Raw genomic sequence first — 15012 nt, forward strand, 5'->3', positions numbered from 1 at the left:
ACAGTCGGGGCTGTGGCGCGTGGGTGGCGATGAAGCCCTTACTGTTGTGGTGCCCATCGTCCATTGTCTCGTAGAGTGGAGTGAACGTTCACATCCGGAACTCGTACAACCAAACAGCGCTGGACATCGTGAACCAGTTCACGGGGTCACAGGCCTGCCTGGAGATCAAGCAGATGCTTCGTGGTGAGTAGAGCGTGTGCCATTATCGACGAAAGGGAGGGGAGAAAAGTAAAATTATAATACAAATATATATTTTAACACAAGTGTGGATTTACCAGGTTGGGCTATGACCATCGCCGTAGTGAGAGGCATACTAGGTGTGGTGCGCTGCACAGAGGGAGCAGCATGGGGTTTGCCTTTCCTGTCCAAAAGTTGAAAGGGACACTTACCCTGCCCGCTCTCCATTATCCCCCTGTACCAAGGGCGGTTTCCCACTGGCTATTTGCCGTGCCGAGTCGTGACCAGAACGTAATCCGCCGGCCTCGCAAGGCACCCGAATTTACCTCGGGACCGCGGGGCAGGGGCCGAGGCCAGGGCTAATTGACGCGTTCGACGCACGCCACATCAGTCGGCAACACCGTCGCCGCGCCGTTTCGCAATGCGGCGCGGCTCGGCCGCTCCTGCACGTGGAAAAAACAACGGGGCCCAACCTCCTGGCTCGCGATGGCCCCGGCCCCGGCACCACCCCAAGCGCTCACCGCGGTTGAACCGGCGGCAAAGGGACCTGGTCGGTCTGGGGGGAGGGCTGCCTCGACATGAACGTTTCGCTGACCTGCGCCCGCTCGTCCCCTCTGCTCTGCGCGTGGCTGCCGTTGCATTGCAGAGGCGACGAGCATGTTGCAGGTGCGCGCGCTGCGCGATTACTGCAACGTGTACGACCCCACGAGCCTGAGCGTGAAGGCCGGCGAGGTCATCACGGTGAGCGAGCACTCTGCACACCTCCTCGCACCGCTCGTAGGAACCCTCGGAAAGTTCGTGCAGCTCCAGGTCATCGTGCGGCGGCCCATCGTGCGTGGCCCGTTTCAGCACCCTCGATTCGGCAACAAAGACACTGATTGGGCATTCCGATGGCCGAGCGTGTGGGCTACGTTTCACCGCATGCATATTTGACACGATACAAAATGTTATTCTGCATTTAGACATGACGATGTCGGTCGTGGTAGTTGTCTATAGTTGCGTAGGTGTTGTTGGGAGCGGTAGTGCAACGGTTAGCGCGCTGCGCCATGAACCCGGCGACCCGGGGTTCGATTCCCGCTCGCAGTCAGTGCAAGTGACGATTATTATCTGAATCGGTCCTGGGCCTCCACCATGTCGACTCAGCCTCAAATGAGTACCTGGTGCGATGTGTAAACATTGCCACTGGGGAGACAAAGGAGGCCGGGTGTGGTGCTGGCCACCTTCCCCCTCGTGTACTGTGTGGACCTTCATAGATGCTCGCTAACAGCACTTGCCCCAACAGTCCGTTAAAGGCTATCGGGGGATCTTTGTCTTTGTAGGTGTTGGAGCAACATCCAGATGGTCGCTGGAAGGGATACATTCAGGACAGCCGAGGTGCGGACCGCGTTGGATTCTTTCCGCCGTCCGTCGTGGAGCTGGTCAGCCGGAGAAATGGTACGGTTTTATTTCTACACTCACGTGCCACACCCCAGGGTAAACAGACATGGTATGGTCTCAATTCAACAATCTGGACCACCCCAGGCAAACGTAAATGGTGCGGCCCCATTAATACACTCCCTGGACCACCCCAGGCGAAGAGAAATGGTGCGGCCTCATTTCTCCACTCCCTGGGCCACCTCAGGCAAACATAAGTGGTACGGTCCCATTTCTGCACTTGCTGGACAACTCCAGCCGAATTGCCAACACAGATACTGTATTCATCTCTCTCTTTGGTGATGAATTTCAAGCCACAGTGTGGCTCTGTGTGTTCTATTCGTGAGCTCAGTTACCATGTCATTATCCAATAATTTTAACGTCTTGCAAGCAAACCAAAATACGAATATGTCATGTAAGAAAGTGCTGTACCTCCTAATTAGCTCACCATTTCGCCAATTTACATCTCATAATACTTTCGCGACAAATCCATAATACACTGTACAGATTTTTTTGTTTGATCGCATAAATATAAATGTGTTGTTAAACCAGCCACCGCCCGACACAGCCAATTAGTAAGGTTTGTCACGTAAACAGAACGTGCCTGTCTCATAGTTCCACCATCCTAACCACCATTGTTGCATTCGTCCTTTTGTCCCCCCCCCAATGGCACTCCAGAACCACTGGCAAAAAATCCACGTCGCTGTGGAACAAAAAAGACTTCCGTGTCTTAAACAAAAAAGGCTACCAACTGTTGATGTCCAACCAAGGGGTTGTGGCTTCACTCACTCGGCAACTCTTTCACTCGCCCCAGAAAAACGATGGCAAGATGGTCGTGAGTCGATCCTGCTAAGGCTTTGAACGCACGGCATGAGGACTGGAAAGCCTTCTTGCTGTTCTTGTCAACTCAGCCCAATGTAGCCACAGTGCAGATGGCGCGCTGTTTTGCGTTACGATGCAGAGAGGTTTGTCGCGACGTTTTACCTTTCCTCACGTTTCGAAACTCAAAAAGTCACGTCGGTGCCATTCAGGCGCCCCCGTTAGCCCCGTGAAGTTCCGCCTCATTTGATCGATGCTCGGCAAACACTGTGAAGCGCGAAAGATGTATCCATTGATGGTTGACTTGTGTAAGCAAGGTATATGATAATACAGTGTTTTAGTGAAACTCCGTTTGCCTAACCTCAGAACTGTAAATCCCACCGCAATTGTGGCCGTCAATAGGGATGAAGCTCATAAAAAAACACACAAACGTCATGAAACAGCATCGTTTCCTTAGCGAAACCCCTTTTTTTACGTCGAGTCACCACCCTTGACGGAGCGAACCCCCACAATGTCGGCGCTCGCACGGTAAAAAAAAGTGCAAACAGCGCCTGTGGAACACGTGACCTTGAGATGCATTGATGCCACCGCTCGTAGCTACACAAGAGCACATGGGCAAAGCCTGTTATGATATCAGAATTATCTATTTCATTCTCATGGCATCATCCATGAAACAATTTGCCCCTGCCCACTCCATCCATCCCCAGCTATCCGATTAGGGTGCCACGGTTGCAAGATGTTAACTACCTCTCCTGGTGTAGAGGAGGTCGTGAGTTCGATCCCGACCCTGACACCTGCTGTATATTTGTAGTTTGCATGTTCTCCTCGTGGTTGCATGGATTTTTCTCCGGGTCCTCCGGTTTTTCCCTCCACATTTAGAATCATGCGATTGAGAGTATTTGGCGATTACGAGTATTTGGCCGCTTATAAATTTGCCCATGATAAGCCACCTTCGTTGAGCTATCACTTGTGGATTCTGAAAAAGAGCTACAGGGCTCAGCGGGCCTTACCTGGTAAAATAAAAAAATATTAAATTGTCAAAATTATTTGCGCTCGTTACAAGTTTAAATTCACGAATGAATGAGAATCAAATATTCGTGTAAACATTTGCGGTGAGTTGTAAGCACCTCTCACGGATGTCCGAGTGACGTGAACCAATTTCAAGATATCCATTTTGAACAGCGTCGATTCCTGCACGCATGATTAAATGCATTTATTGTGAGCTTAAGGTGAGATATTAATCGATGATTGGATGCATCGTTTCCACCTGTCCTGATTGGTGTATATCTCCCAAAGCTGCGCCACTTTTGCCGCTGACAATAAACAAAGTGAAGGTGCTTAGAACTCCTTACACAAAGCCCCGGGTCTTGTTATACATCAGGCAATTCAGGAAATTGATTAAATATTTATAACATAAACTAATTTCATCGCTTCTCAATCAAACATCGGAGCCCATTTAACACACAGCCGCAGTCTTGAGGTGAAGAGATCGAGCGAGCTTGCGGCTACACCCGTCTGACAATCGGTGGCAAACGACCCCGAGACTTTGGCTCGAGCCCCTGAACACATCTAGCGTCACCGAACACCCGCATTCAAACTAATTCTTCCGGCTTAAGTTTTTTATCCCTCTCTCTCTCTTCGCAATACAACGTAGGTTGAATCGCAGGGGAGTTCGTTAAGAGCTGCCTGATTGATATTCATGTTGGGGAATCGTCGGGCGGGCTGCCGGGAGCTCGTCATCGCGCGACGTGACATTTCCCACCGCACTCTCCGACCGGCTTTGCCCCGGTGTGCGCGACCTTCGCGGCGACGTGCCGAATCGTTCACCTTCGGCGCACGCCGTCCCCGTCGTCAAGTCAGGCATTCGCATGACGTTCAGACGGGGGTAGGTGGGGCCACGTGGCTTCCGCACGCGAAACAAGAGCTCGGCGTCGCGTTTTGTTTGGGAGGCTCGGATGGCACGCGCAGACGGTTTACGCGGCGGTCGAAATGCGACAGCCACGCGCGGTCGTGTTTGATTGGCGCCGGGTACTGGGTAAGTAACGATGCGTCGATTCGTTAATGAGAATTGATCCTTGCTCTCACGGTTATATGCAAATACGATTACATTTGATTAATATCCGCGTGGAGGAGCGGCGGCGGAGCGGTTCGCGCGACACACTCTGAAGCCACGAGTGGTGTACGCTTGGTGTACAATTGGTGTACGCTTGCTGTACGCTTGGTGTACGCTTGCTGTACGCTTGTCCGCTGAAGCCAGCAGCTGCGTTTCCGAACTCGGACTTCGATTTAGAGTGGCTACCCAATCCATACGGACACAAAGCAACCTGTCTCGATTTCGATTTAAAGCTTTCGTGACTGCAAGGATTCATCTTCTTTGGTTCTTTCGGTAAAGTCACGTAGAATGAGAATAAAATAATAAAATAAAACGATAAAATTCTCACGACGTTTCGGCCACAACACAAGTGGCCTTCTTCAGGTGAATGGGACAGACCTGTTAGGACGACAGAGCTTCAATGAAGCTCTGTGACACAAGCGGCCTTCTTCACCTGACAAAGGCCACTTGTGTTGTGGCCGAAACGTCATGAGAATTTTATTGTTTTATTTTATTATTTTATTCTCATTCTACGTGACTTTACCGAAAGAACCAAAGAAGATGAACCTGTCTCGATGTTCTCTTGTGGCATCAGGCGTAGCCGTATGGCATTCATAGCTTCACTAAAAACTATCCTGTGCCACTGACCTCTCTCTCTGTCTCTCAAGGTCTCCCACCGTACCTCTCCTTCACCCTTCTCACTCTATTGGCCACAGCAAAAGCGCCACATCCTAAACAATCGGTCCATCATGCACAGAACCAGCAGTGCCCTGGCTGAGCGGCGTTTCTCCATGGCTGCGCCAATCGCCTGGGACTCTCTCTCTCTCCCACTGCACACGCAGCAGCATCCAAGCACCACCATCCACCTTCACGCAACAGCTCAAGGTGTCCGGGCTCTCACCTGTCCGGGCTCTCACCTGTCCAGGCTCTCACCTGTCCGGGCTCTCACCTGTCCGGGCTCTCACCTGTTCAGGCTCTCTCACCTGTCCGGGCTGTTACCTGTCCAGGCTCTCTCACCTGTCTGGCTCTCACTTGTTTGGGCTTTTACCTGTCCATCTCTCACCTGTTCAGGCTCTCACCTGTCTGGGCTCTCACCTGTCTGGGCTGTCACCTGTTTAGGCCGTGTACAAGGGACTTTGTGCTTTGGCTCTGTTGCTCCGAGTTCTCGATCAAACAATTAATCCGGTTCGTGATATAAGGCCGCAATATAAATTGTGTTAATTATTATTCAGCAGTGGATTGCCGAAGAGCTTTAAATTATTATCTCTTAACTAATGTATTCACAAACAGGCACTTTGTGTGTCAATGGCCATGTACAGAATAGGATGTGACTATTAAGCCAGTGTATAGCTCTTAGGAGGCTACATTCATCTTCTGTGGCAGTGCGGGGATGAACTCTGAATATCAGCGCCACGCGCTCACACCAGTGGGTGCAGGCTGCGTAAGCCGCCCGGCCACCGCTGTGGATGTGAATTTTGCAATAGATTATTTTGTTTTAAGAGTATCCAACATTGCTGGGTTTATTGGTGTAATTCTATTTTAATAATATGCCTAGTATTATCCTCCATAGATTTTTTTTTTATTAAAGTTGACATTATTCGGTATTTACTTCAACGTGTAATCTAACACTCTGGAATCTATATTCTTTTCATTGAAGGCTTCTTCAATCAACAAATTAACGATTGCATACATTATACATTGCTCCTTCCGCAAATTACTGCAATGACAATTAATGGATTGATATATTTTCATTTTCAAAAGAGACTTGGGGTCCAATGCACGACCAGATAATTTCGCCACCGTTCCACTTTCCGTTTGGCGGTGTGCCCGCTGTTGTTGTGAACAGTTATCCCGATGCCGCAGTTTTGTTTTTTCACGGAGGGAACTTTATCGATCGGAACGATCATTTGAGCATGTAAAGTGTCTAAATATATAGATATGAATAATGATGATGACATTTATAACGCGCCAGGTTTTTGCAGACAAGTCAACAACTCAGAGGCGCGGAGCTAAGCTCAGGGCTGCTCGAAAGCCCTGACCCAAACAAACAGAGGCCTGAAGATGTTTCTTACGAGTCGGAGTGCATTTGATGTTGCGGATGTGCGAAGGGGATAGAGTTCCACACCGAGGTCAATGACACACCATGGGTCAATACCCATGCGTTGCGTCTACTGCCAAACATACGAGGACCTCAAGACGCTTCTCCAAGCACACGGACAAATGTATTTTTGTTAAGTGGCAACATGAAAATAACAAATCGACAACCGAACAAAATAAATAGGTCGGATTGAGCAGCGGCATGTCACTCACCGCGCAAACATCTCAAACACCGCGTGTGACCCCCCCACCCTAACCTTCCTCCACATTCTGCTCACTTAGGCTTGCCGCCTCTGCTTGTACAAAAACGAGGACATATCATGGGAGACGAGAAGAGTATCTTACGCTACCAGAATAGGGGAGAACTGCACGTGAATGCATCGTCTCGAGCGGTGCGTTTTGACTTACGCAACAGGCGCTGTCAGTATCCCCGGAAGACTTGACCCATTTACCAAGGCGGTTGCCACCTCGCTAAAATGTTGATCCAGGGAAACACCAGGACGGGTGGCAACCCTCGTGTTACTCCACACGGCAGGAAAGAGAAAAGGGAGCAGGGTGAGGCCAGGGTTAAGCACGAACCCCGGAGTGGTGGACTTTCCTCGCAATTCGTGAGCTACACCTGGGGAGCGGCCACGGTAAACTCAGCGAGGCCTGGGCCGAGATGTTAACTACCTCGTCTGGTAACGAGGAGGTCGTGAGTTTGATCCCAAACCCTGACGCCTGCTGTATATTTGGAGTTTGCGTGTCTCTCTCTCTCTCTCTATGTTCGCGTGGATGTTTCTCCGGGTACTCCGGTTTTTTCCCTCCACGTTTAGAATCAACGTCACGCATTTCGAGTATTTGGCTACTATAAATTTCCACGTGATATGCGACTTCGTTGAGCTATCGTTTGTGGCCATGTCATTTCTGAAAAAGAGTTACGTCGCTCAGTGGGCCTTTACCTGATAACATTTTTTACAAAATCTTTTAAAATAGTTTCATTCGTGTGGCACTTTGACGCTTGCGTACTGCCTGCAAATCGTGTTGCTATTTTCTGTTGCCCAACTTCACCTTCTTTTACCTTCCGGGTGAGTGCCCTCCACGATAGATTTTCTAGAATCCTCTACAATCTGACCCACGTTTGGTGATGTCAGAATGTCGGGAGAGGACGAGCATCATGGAATTCTAGATTTGAAGTTTTCGTGACTGCAATGATCCATACTCTTTGGTTCTTTCGGTAAAGTCACGTAGGTAGAAATAAAAAAATAAAGTCAATCAAATTACGACGTTTCGCACAGCAAAATTACATCAGCAATTTTGCTGTGCTAGTTACACCTGATGACGGAAGCTTGTGTTGCCTCCGAAACGTCGTGATTTGATTAACTTTGTTTTTTTTTATTTTTACCTACGTGACTTTACCGAAACAACCAAAGAGTATGAGCATCATGGAGGTTCGGGATAGAAACTGGCGAGAAAAAGTTTCGGATGCCACGAGGAAGAAGAGGTTGCGATGGAAGGATGATGTGCACTGGAGAGAGGAGGGTGGGCTGCCATGATAGACATTCGATGGGGCACCTGGAGATAGTGACCAGAGCGGAGGCCTAGAGCCAGGCAGTGGCAATGAGACTTACATACGTTGGATCTGCAGGGGCCACTGGTGCAAAAAAGTGTGGGTATCTGGCAAACGGAAGGACGCAACGGCAAGGCATGGCGGCATTAATGCCATAAGTGTCTGTATGTGGTATAAATTATAATGGCTCTACGAGCGATTTTGTCATGCCTTCACGTGGCATTATCTCCAAAGCTAGGTGCCCCAACTTCAGGAGGTTCTGTTTGCTGGTTAGTGCTCACCACTGGTTTACGCCCAATGCAGATGTGTCACAGGTAGATTAGAATGGGGTAGGTGACAAGGGAGGCATTTATTAAGATGACTTGTAAGTGGGTTTACGTGTACGCTGTAATTGCTTTTGCAAGAGGCTAACCGTTGATTGTTTAACGGTAGACATGTGGGGTGAATGGCCAGGAGCCTGTGTGCGCGCGCGCGTCCTCAATGGCAACGTCACACGATCCCACGGTGTCCGTACAGTGCTGCCTCTGGTTGCTGAGCGACTGCGTTCTAAGGTGGCACTCATCGCACGCAAAGCGCTCACCACGAGTGAACTGCAATGGCCTTGCTGACCTCGTCTGGGAGCATCAACCATCGCGCGGACTGCGGTCATCCTCACAGCAGCGGCTTTTTTGCTGGCCGTCGAGCAAGGATGGTCACTGCGTTCGCGCGATTTCGGATGCGCTCCTGTGGCCGTCTGGAACGCTCTTCCTTCCGAAATTAGGAAGCCACTGGAGCTGAGCACTTTTTAAAATCTAGATTGAAAACTCCTTTCTTTAGAACTGCTTTGTGTGTTTAGTTTGGTGTCCTTCCCCCGCTCCTCCCAGTAGCACGATTGGCTATGTACGGTGCGAAAAAAGTTCAACATTCATACGTTACGGTCCGTTTGTCCGTCCACAAATATATGCGGATATATTTTTTTGACTTTGTATCACGGTTGCTAAGCATATGCCCAAAACGCCGTAGGGCCAGTGACAGACAGCCCTATTCAAGTTGTAATAGGTTAAGGGCAAGGTTCATTATGAGAACTAGGAAAGAGAAAAAAACAGATAATGGGAGGGAATTCCATAGTGGAACAGGGTGAAGAAAGAATCATGAAGACAAGTGTCGTGCATAATAAAGGTTATTTTGGGTTAGATCGCGTAAATATATAAATGTGTCGTTAAACCCGCCACCACCCGACACAGCCAACTAGTAAGGGCTGTCACGTAAACAGAACGTGCAAATTCGTCACTAGTACAGCACACCGGCGTGTTGGATGATATTGGTCGAAGAATTGTTGTGGCCCTGCAGTGCGGCGAGTGGATGGGTGAGTAGGTGAATGAGTGGGTTGTTTTCACCTGGAGTGTGGTGGTGGTGGTGGTGTTGGTGGTGGTTGAACAAAGCGTGGAGGAGACAAAACGGCCAATGTGGTAGACTGGGTCATCATCACGGGTGGAGGAATTCATGAGCGAAGGTCACGGGGCAAGGAAGTGACCATGGTAGTAGCAGCAGCAGCAGCAGAAGAGTGATATGGAGGCGACTGACCGCCGGCGAGCGAGCGATTGGCAGTGAATCGGCGAGTGACGTTCACGAGAAGAGTAACCGTGGTAGTCGTGAAATAAAGAGTGGAAGGGAGGTCACTGACCGCCGGCGAGCGAGCGACTTGAGTGAACCAATGAGTAATGCAGTGCAGCTTCCCCCCCCCCCCCCCCAGCTACCGGAGCACGGCATCATTGAGCTATCGCAGCCTTGCGGTTTTGTGAGCTCATGGGGCTAGCGACGGTGATGGAGTAGGGACCCCCCCCCCCCCCCGCGTGCGATCGCTAGTGGGGGGCTGCCAGGTCACCGCTGGGGGTGGGGGGGTCACTAACCAGCTGTGTACTGCGGCGCGTGCCTCGTGTCTTGACGGTGGTCTCTATTGCTCTGCCCAGTGCATGCCTGCGGCTCGCTGAGGGCGAGCTCTCAGTCCCGCCCGGCATTTCACAGCCACTGCCTCACCAACGGCAGCATGCTCCCTCGTCCAGGTACTGGCGGGGACCGCTAACCGCACGCACGCACGTCGAGATGTGCCACACGCGCGATCGCGAATACAGCCAGCACGCACGCACGCGCAACTCATTCTCGTTGACATCATTAACCCGCACTTATTCCGGGCGCGCACTGACAGTAGTGTGCATGCATGCAGGCAAGCGGCCGTGCACGTGCACACGAACATTGCTTGTACGCACGTTTACAAAGGCAAAGACAAAGATCCCCGCCCCCCTTATAGCCTTACACAAGCTGTTGGGGCAAGTGCTGTTAGCGAGTAGCACCTATGAAGGCCGGCACAGCACACGAGGGGGTGGGTGGCCGGCATCACGCCTGGCCACTTTTGTCTCCCGAGCGGTGATGTTTACACATCACACCAGGTACTCATTTGAGGCTAAGTCAACCTACGGGAAGCCCAGAACCGATTCAGATAATCATCACTGGTGTTGGCCGTGAGCGGGAATCAAACTCGGGAAAGCCGGGTTCGTAGCGCAGCGCGCTAACCACTGCGCCACCACTCCCCACAACCTCGGAGGTAGCAACCCTTAATGCACGCACGCACGTTCACCCACACGGCACGCGTGCACGCGCACGTGTACTCACTAACATAGCACGCGTGCACAGCAAGCCTAACGTACGACACAGATCCATTCATTCAGCCTGTCGTGTTCATTGCCCCATAGCGCCTTGCAGCAAATTAGGCCCAGAGGAGTAGCCCGTACAACCTTGGCACATTACCGACTGCTCTCAAGCAAACGTCAAACTAGAAACAATTGGGCAAGAGATTGTAATTTAGTGATGTTTCAGGTAATTCTTTTTGTCTATAGCACCAGTCGGGCAGTGGTGGTGATGCATGTAGCCTGTAAATCAGCACTGTGGAGGCGGGAGTTGCTGGATCGCACACAGATTTCGTTGAAACTCCCTACCCTGGGTTGGGGCGTTGATTAGCAGCAATTCCCTGGCTATGTGCAGCACAATGTGGGCTCCACCCATTCCGTCTGTATGGGGATAGAGTGTTTCCCCCTTGCACGTGTGGGTTTTCTCTGGATTGTTCCGGTTTCCCCCCCCACATGTAAAATGGTGTTTAATTGGCCGATGACACCTGAATACGTAGAGGACTTAAGAGCTTGGGAACTGTCGGTGCTGGCTGCTGCCTTCCCACTCATCTGCGGTTCCTCCTCGTGTCTCGGAGTCGCTTTCTCGCTGCGAGAGCGGGTGAATGCTGTGCGCATTACAAGTCTATATTATGTCATGGCGTGATTTACCTTTACTAGAAGTAAAAGGAAATTCTGCACTTCTTGATATTATTATAACTGCCATTAATATTTTCATTATACTGTAGTAATGAGCATAATGTGTACTTATTTATCCAGGAAAGCCACACTTAGTCCAAAGACGTGCGCAGGTTTCTATGTACGGTGCGAAAGAAGTTCCACACACATACATACGTACAAAGGCACTCTTGTCAGGAGGGATCCTGCTCCTTAGGGATGTTTGGCCAACACGAATTGCATTGTTGTTATTGTTGTTTACCTATGGGAGGAAGCCAGAGAACCCATTCAGAACAGGGGGGAGGACATAAAATCTCCACGCAGAAAGCGCCAACGTCAGGAATTGAACCCAGGTCTTTTTTTTTATTAAGTGAAGCAGCCACTCTGCCACCACACGTAATAATAATAATAAGCTATGTTATTGTGATCAAATATTTAAGTTTATGACTAGATATTTACAGTTTGGTGTCTTTTAGGCTCCAGTCGTATTAATAGCCTTTTAATTGTTATTTATTTTGATTTAAAGCTTTCGTGACTGCAGTAATTGATATTCTTAGCTCTTTCGGTAAAGTCACGTTGAAGGGAAACAATAAAACAATAAAATATATTTATAAATATATAAACAATATATAAAGAGCTAAGAATGTTATTTATGTTTATATTTGCAAACCACTGCAGACTCGGAGTACTGTACTTACAATGTTGTTGTCCTGCCCAGAGTTGTAACAAAAAAATAATCCCTTTTGAGTCTGTTTTCAACGTACACTCTCACGTGTCAATGTAACGGGTGGAGTAAACTCCGTGTTAAGGTATCTTTACTCGTTATGAGTGTTTTAATGAGGCAATTAAAATGTCTGACGAGACAATGGGGGAAACGTGAAGAATATCGTCCGGGTACCCATCCTCCTCTATTCTCCACCCATTGTGGCCAAATAGCGACAAGCGCCATTGCTATTAAATTCCTTCGGTTAAAACAAAAGTTAACGCTGTACGTAGACGTACTGATGCGTTGAAGTTAAACACCCAACAACAAAAAATCCTTTACGCAGACATCGCATGCACGCGAGGATGACCGTTCTCCGTGTTAAACCGAGAGGACTGTTGGGTCAAATGTTGTGCGTTGATGACAGATGGTTGCGATTGGGGGCCAGTGCAACTACTGGGAAGTCTTGATTTAAAGCTTTCGTGACTGCAGAGATTCATATTCTTGGTTCTTTCGGTAAAGTTACGTAGAAGGGAAACAATAAAATAATAAAAAAATATAAAACAATGAAAAACAAAAACAATACTGGGAAGTCGTTTCTTTCTCTGCCAGAGTCGGTGCTGGCGTTCGGTCTAAAGGAGACTCACCGTTGCGTTTTGGTAGCGCGACGGCTACCCAGCGTCCCCACTGCCCTTGCTTGAGTGTCATTTTTTCCATCCTCCTCCGTAGCTAATGCCAGATGGTAGGAGACCCTTTAAGAGTAGACGTCGAAGGTCCGGCGCTGCGAGGGTTAGCAGAAGGAAGCAATGGCGAGCGAGGTGTCATTGCTTCATCGCCGTTGCCTGTGATCGCCTCTTCCGCTTGACCTTGGAACAAACTCTCAAGGTCATCACGCCACGAGAGGGATTGTGTGACCTGCACCGTGCATGCCCAGCCGACCTTTGTCTCCCCAGTAGTGCTGATATTGGAGGCACTGAACCGTTTGCTCATTTTAGGCTGAGTTGACCTAGCAGAAGCCCAAGCTCCGTTCAGACATGCAATACTTGATATATATTGTGCACGGGTAAAAATTTAACTTTTAGATTGTAGTGCAGTGTCAGCACACTTCCCCCCCCCCACCCCGTGTGTTCTTCACGCACGCACACCTAAGGCCATCAAAGTGACACGCGTCGCCGCGGCTACTAGCTTTTCATTGAGGGCCTCATCGCAGGGCGTGCATAATTAATTTTACAAGGCTTGGTGAGGCAGCGAACTAACAAATGAAAGTGTCTCGTCGAACAGCCGCTGCTGTCAGGGACACTTTAACGCCAGTGATTCTCATAGTCACGTGACGGATAGCCCACGAAACACCAAAGAACAGTTACAGAGCCTTGATGAGCATCAGACCTACTAACACTAACCCGGCTGAAACAAAGGTGAGTGATTTGAACTCAGCGGTCTGACGATGCAATGATATGGTGGTGGTGAACCCCTTGTACTGAGTCGGAATAGTTTCTCAACTGAGACAGACACTGAAAACTTTTTTCGTCAATCTTTTTTTTGTTCCCCATCTCTCGGTTTTATAAATTTAAAGAGGTCTACAATAGCGTGGAAGACTGTAAAACAAAGACGTTGCAACACTCACTACGGACCTAATTGAAGGTTTCGCAAACTGATGAGCAAGGTTGGCTGCGTAAGGTGCGAAAGAAGTTCAACATACGGACAATATAAACAACAATGGTCAAATTCGTAAACAACAAAAAATGCGACCATTTGGATGTTTTTCTTGTCAGATATTGGTATAAAAAAAACCCTGCCATTCCCCAAGCCACAGATCAAGTGCACCTTTGAGACAGAGCTGTGGAAGATGCGTGGCAAAAGATTTGCATGCTGCTGTGGGGCTTTCTACCCTTTGCTCCGTTCATAATATCGGATGCTTATGATGCTTGGGTGACCAACCACCGTGCATAACAGACATTGTAGACTGCGTGAGGTTACGTTGTAGGCGGTGGAGGGCGGTGTAGAATAATCCATTGTTGCACAGTGCTTCTAAGCTCCCCCCGCCTTCGCCAAACCGCACTGACCAGCGTGGTTAAGTATGGTCAAATGCCGTTGCACGGCATGGGCAGGGCCTTAATCGAGCGGTGGATTGAGAAAACCGGCTTCGCGCGTGCACCGTACTGTGGGAAATGCATCTGCTGCAGCGATTGGGAAGGTGTCAGCTGAATCAACACGCCGTTGAAATTCACGGCTGCTCATGGTGCGGCAAGTGGCTCCGTGACGAGCAGAGGTCTCGAGGCGAGAGGCCACGGGGATTCTGCCGTGGTTTGTATTTTTGCCTGAACTGCCACCTGCACTTTTAAAGCGTCCTTGGACAAGGGCAAACGCCGAGGACAAAATGTAAAAAAAAAACCTTTTACATTTTTATGATTTTTTTTGGTTATATGCCATTAAAATTGTCTATAAAGGATGGCTCGGGGAATTAAGAAATGCCATTCGCGTGAAACTGTCAACTCAGCGCAAAAACAATCCAGGTGGCAAAGTGACATTTAGAACCTTTGTTGTTGCCAAACAGGACCGCGCCAATGTTTATAGGTCCACGCCATCCATTTTTAGAACCTACAGTTGAAAATGCCTCTGCAGAGCACAGAGATAAATATTGATTAAAGTCGGCTGGCTTGCTCTTTAGTATTTTAAAAATACAGTAAAACCTTGGATTGCGAGTAACTTGGTCTGCGAGTGTTTTGCAACACGAGCAATTTTTTTAAATAAATATTAATTTCATTAACGAGCGAGGTCTTGCAATACGAGTAGTACATATACGCTTTGTCTGCCGAGCGTCACGTGTTCACAACTGATATATGAG

General features: G+C 49.1%; 1 protein-coding gene across 7 annotated transcripts in view; it reads left to right on the top strand.

Annotated features, from left to right (window-relative positions):
- LOC116949707 (caskin-1-like) overlaps positions 1–15012 on the top strand; it is a 416361-nt gene that overhangs the window by 352316 nt on the left and 49033 nt on the right. For 5 of the 7 annotated variants that reach the window (XM_032967321.2, XM_032967318.2, XM_032967319.2 and 2 more), the window contains exons 8-11: positions 75–183; positions 824–918; positions 1497–1611; positions 10097–10189. In XM_032967321.2, the coding sequence (XP_032823212.1) occupies positions 75–183; positions 824–918; positions 1497–1611; positions 10097–10189 (412 nt within the window). The remainder of the gene's footprint in view (positions 1–74; positions 184–823; positions 919–1496; positions 1612–10096; positions 10190–15012) is intronic. The other 2 variants (XM_032967320.2, XM_032967324.2) reach the window with 1 other exon arrangement.

The sequence above is a fragment of the Petromyzon marinus genome, chromosome 37 (genome assembly GCF_048934315.1).
Source record: "Petromyzon marinus isolate PM22_M1 ecotype Great Lakes invasive population chromosome 37, UKy_Petmar_22M1.pri1.0, whole genome shotgun sequence".
NCBI classification, from domain to species: Eukaryota; Metazoa; Chordata; class Hyperoartia; order Petromyzontiformes; family Petromyzontidae; genus Petromyzon; species Petromyzon marinus.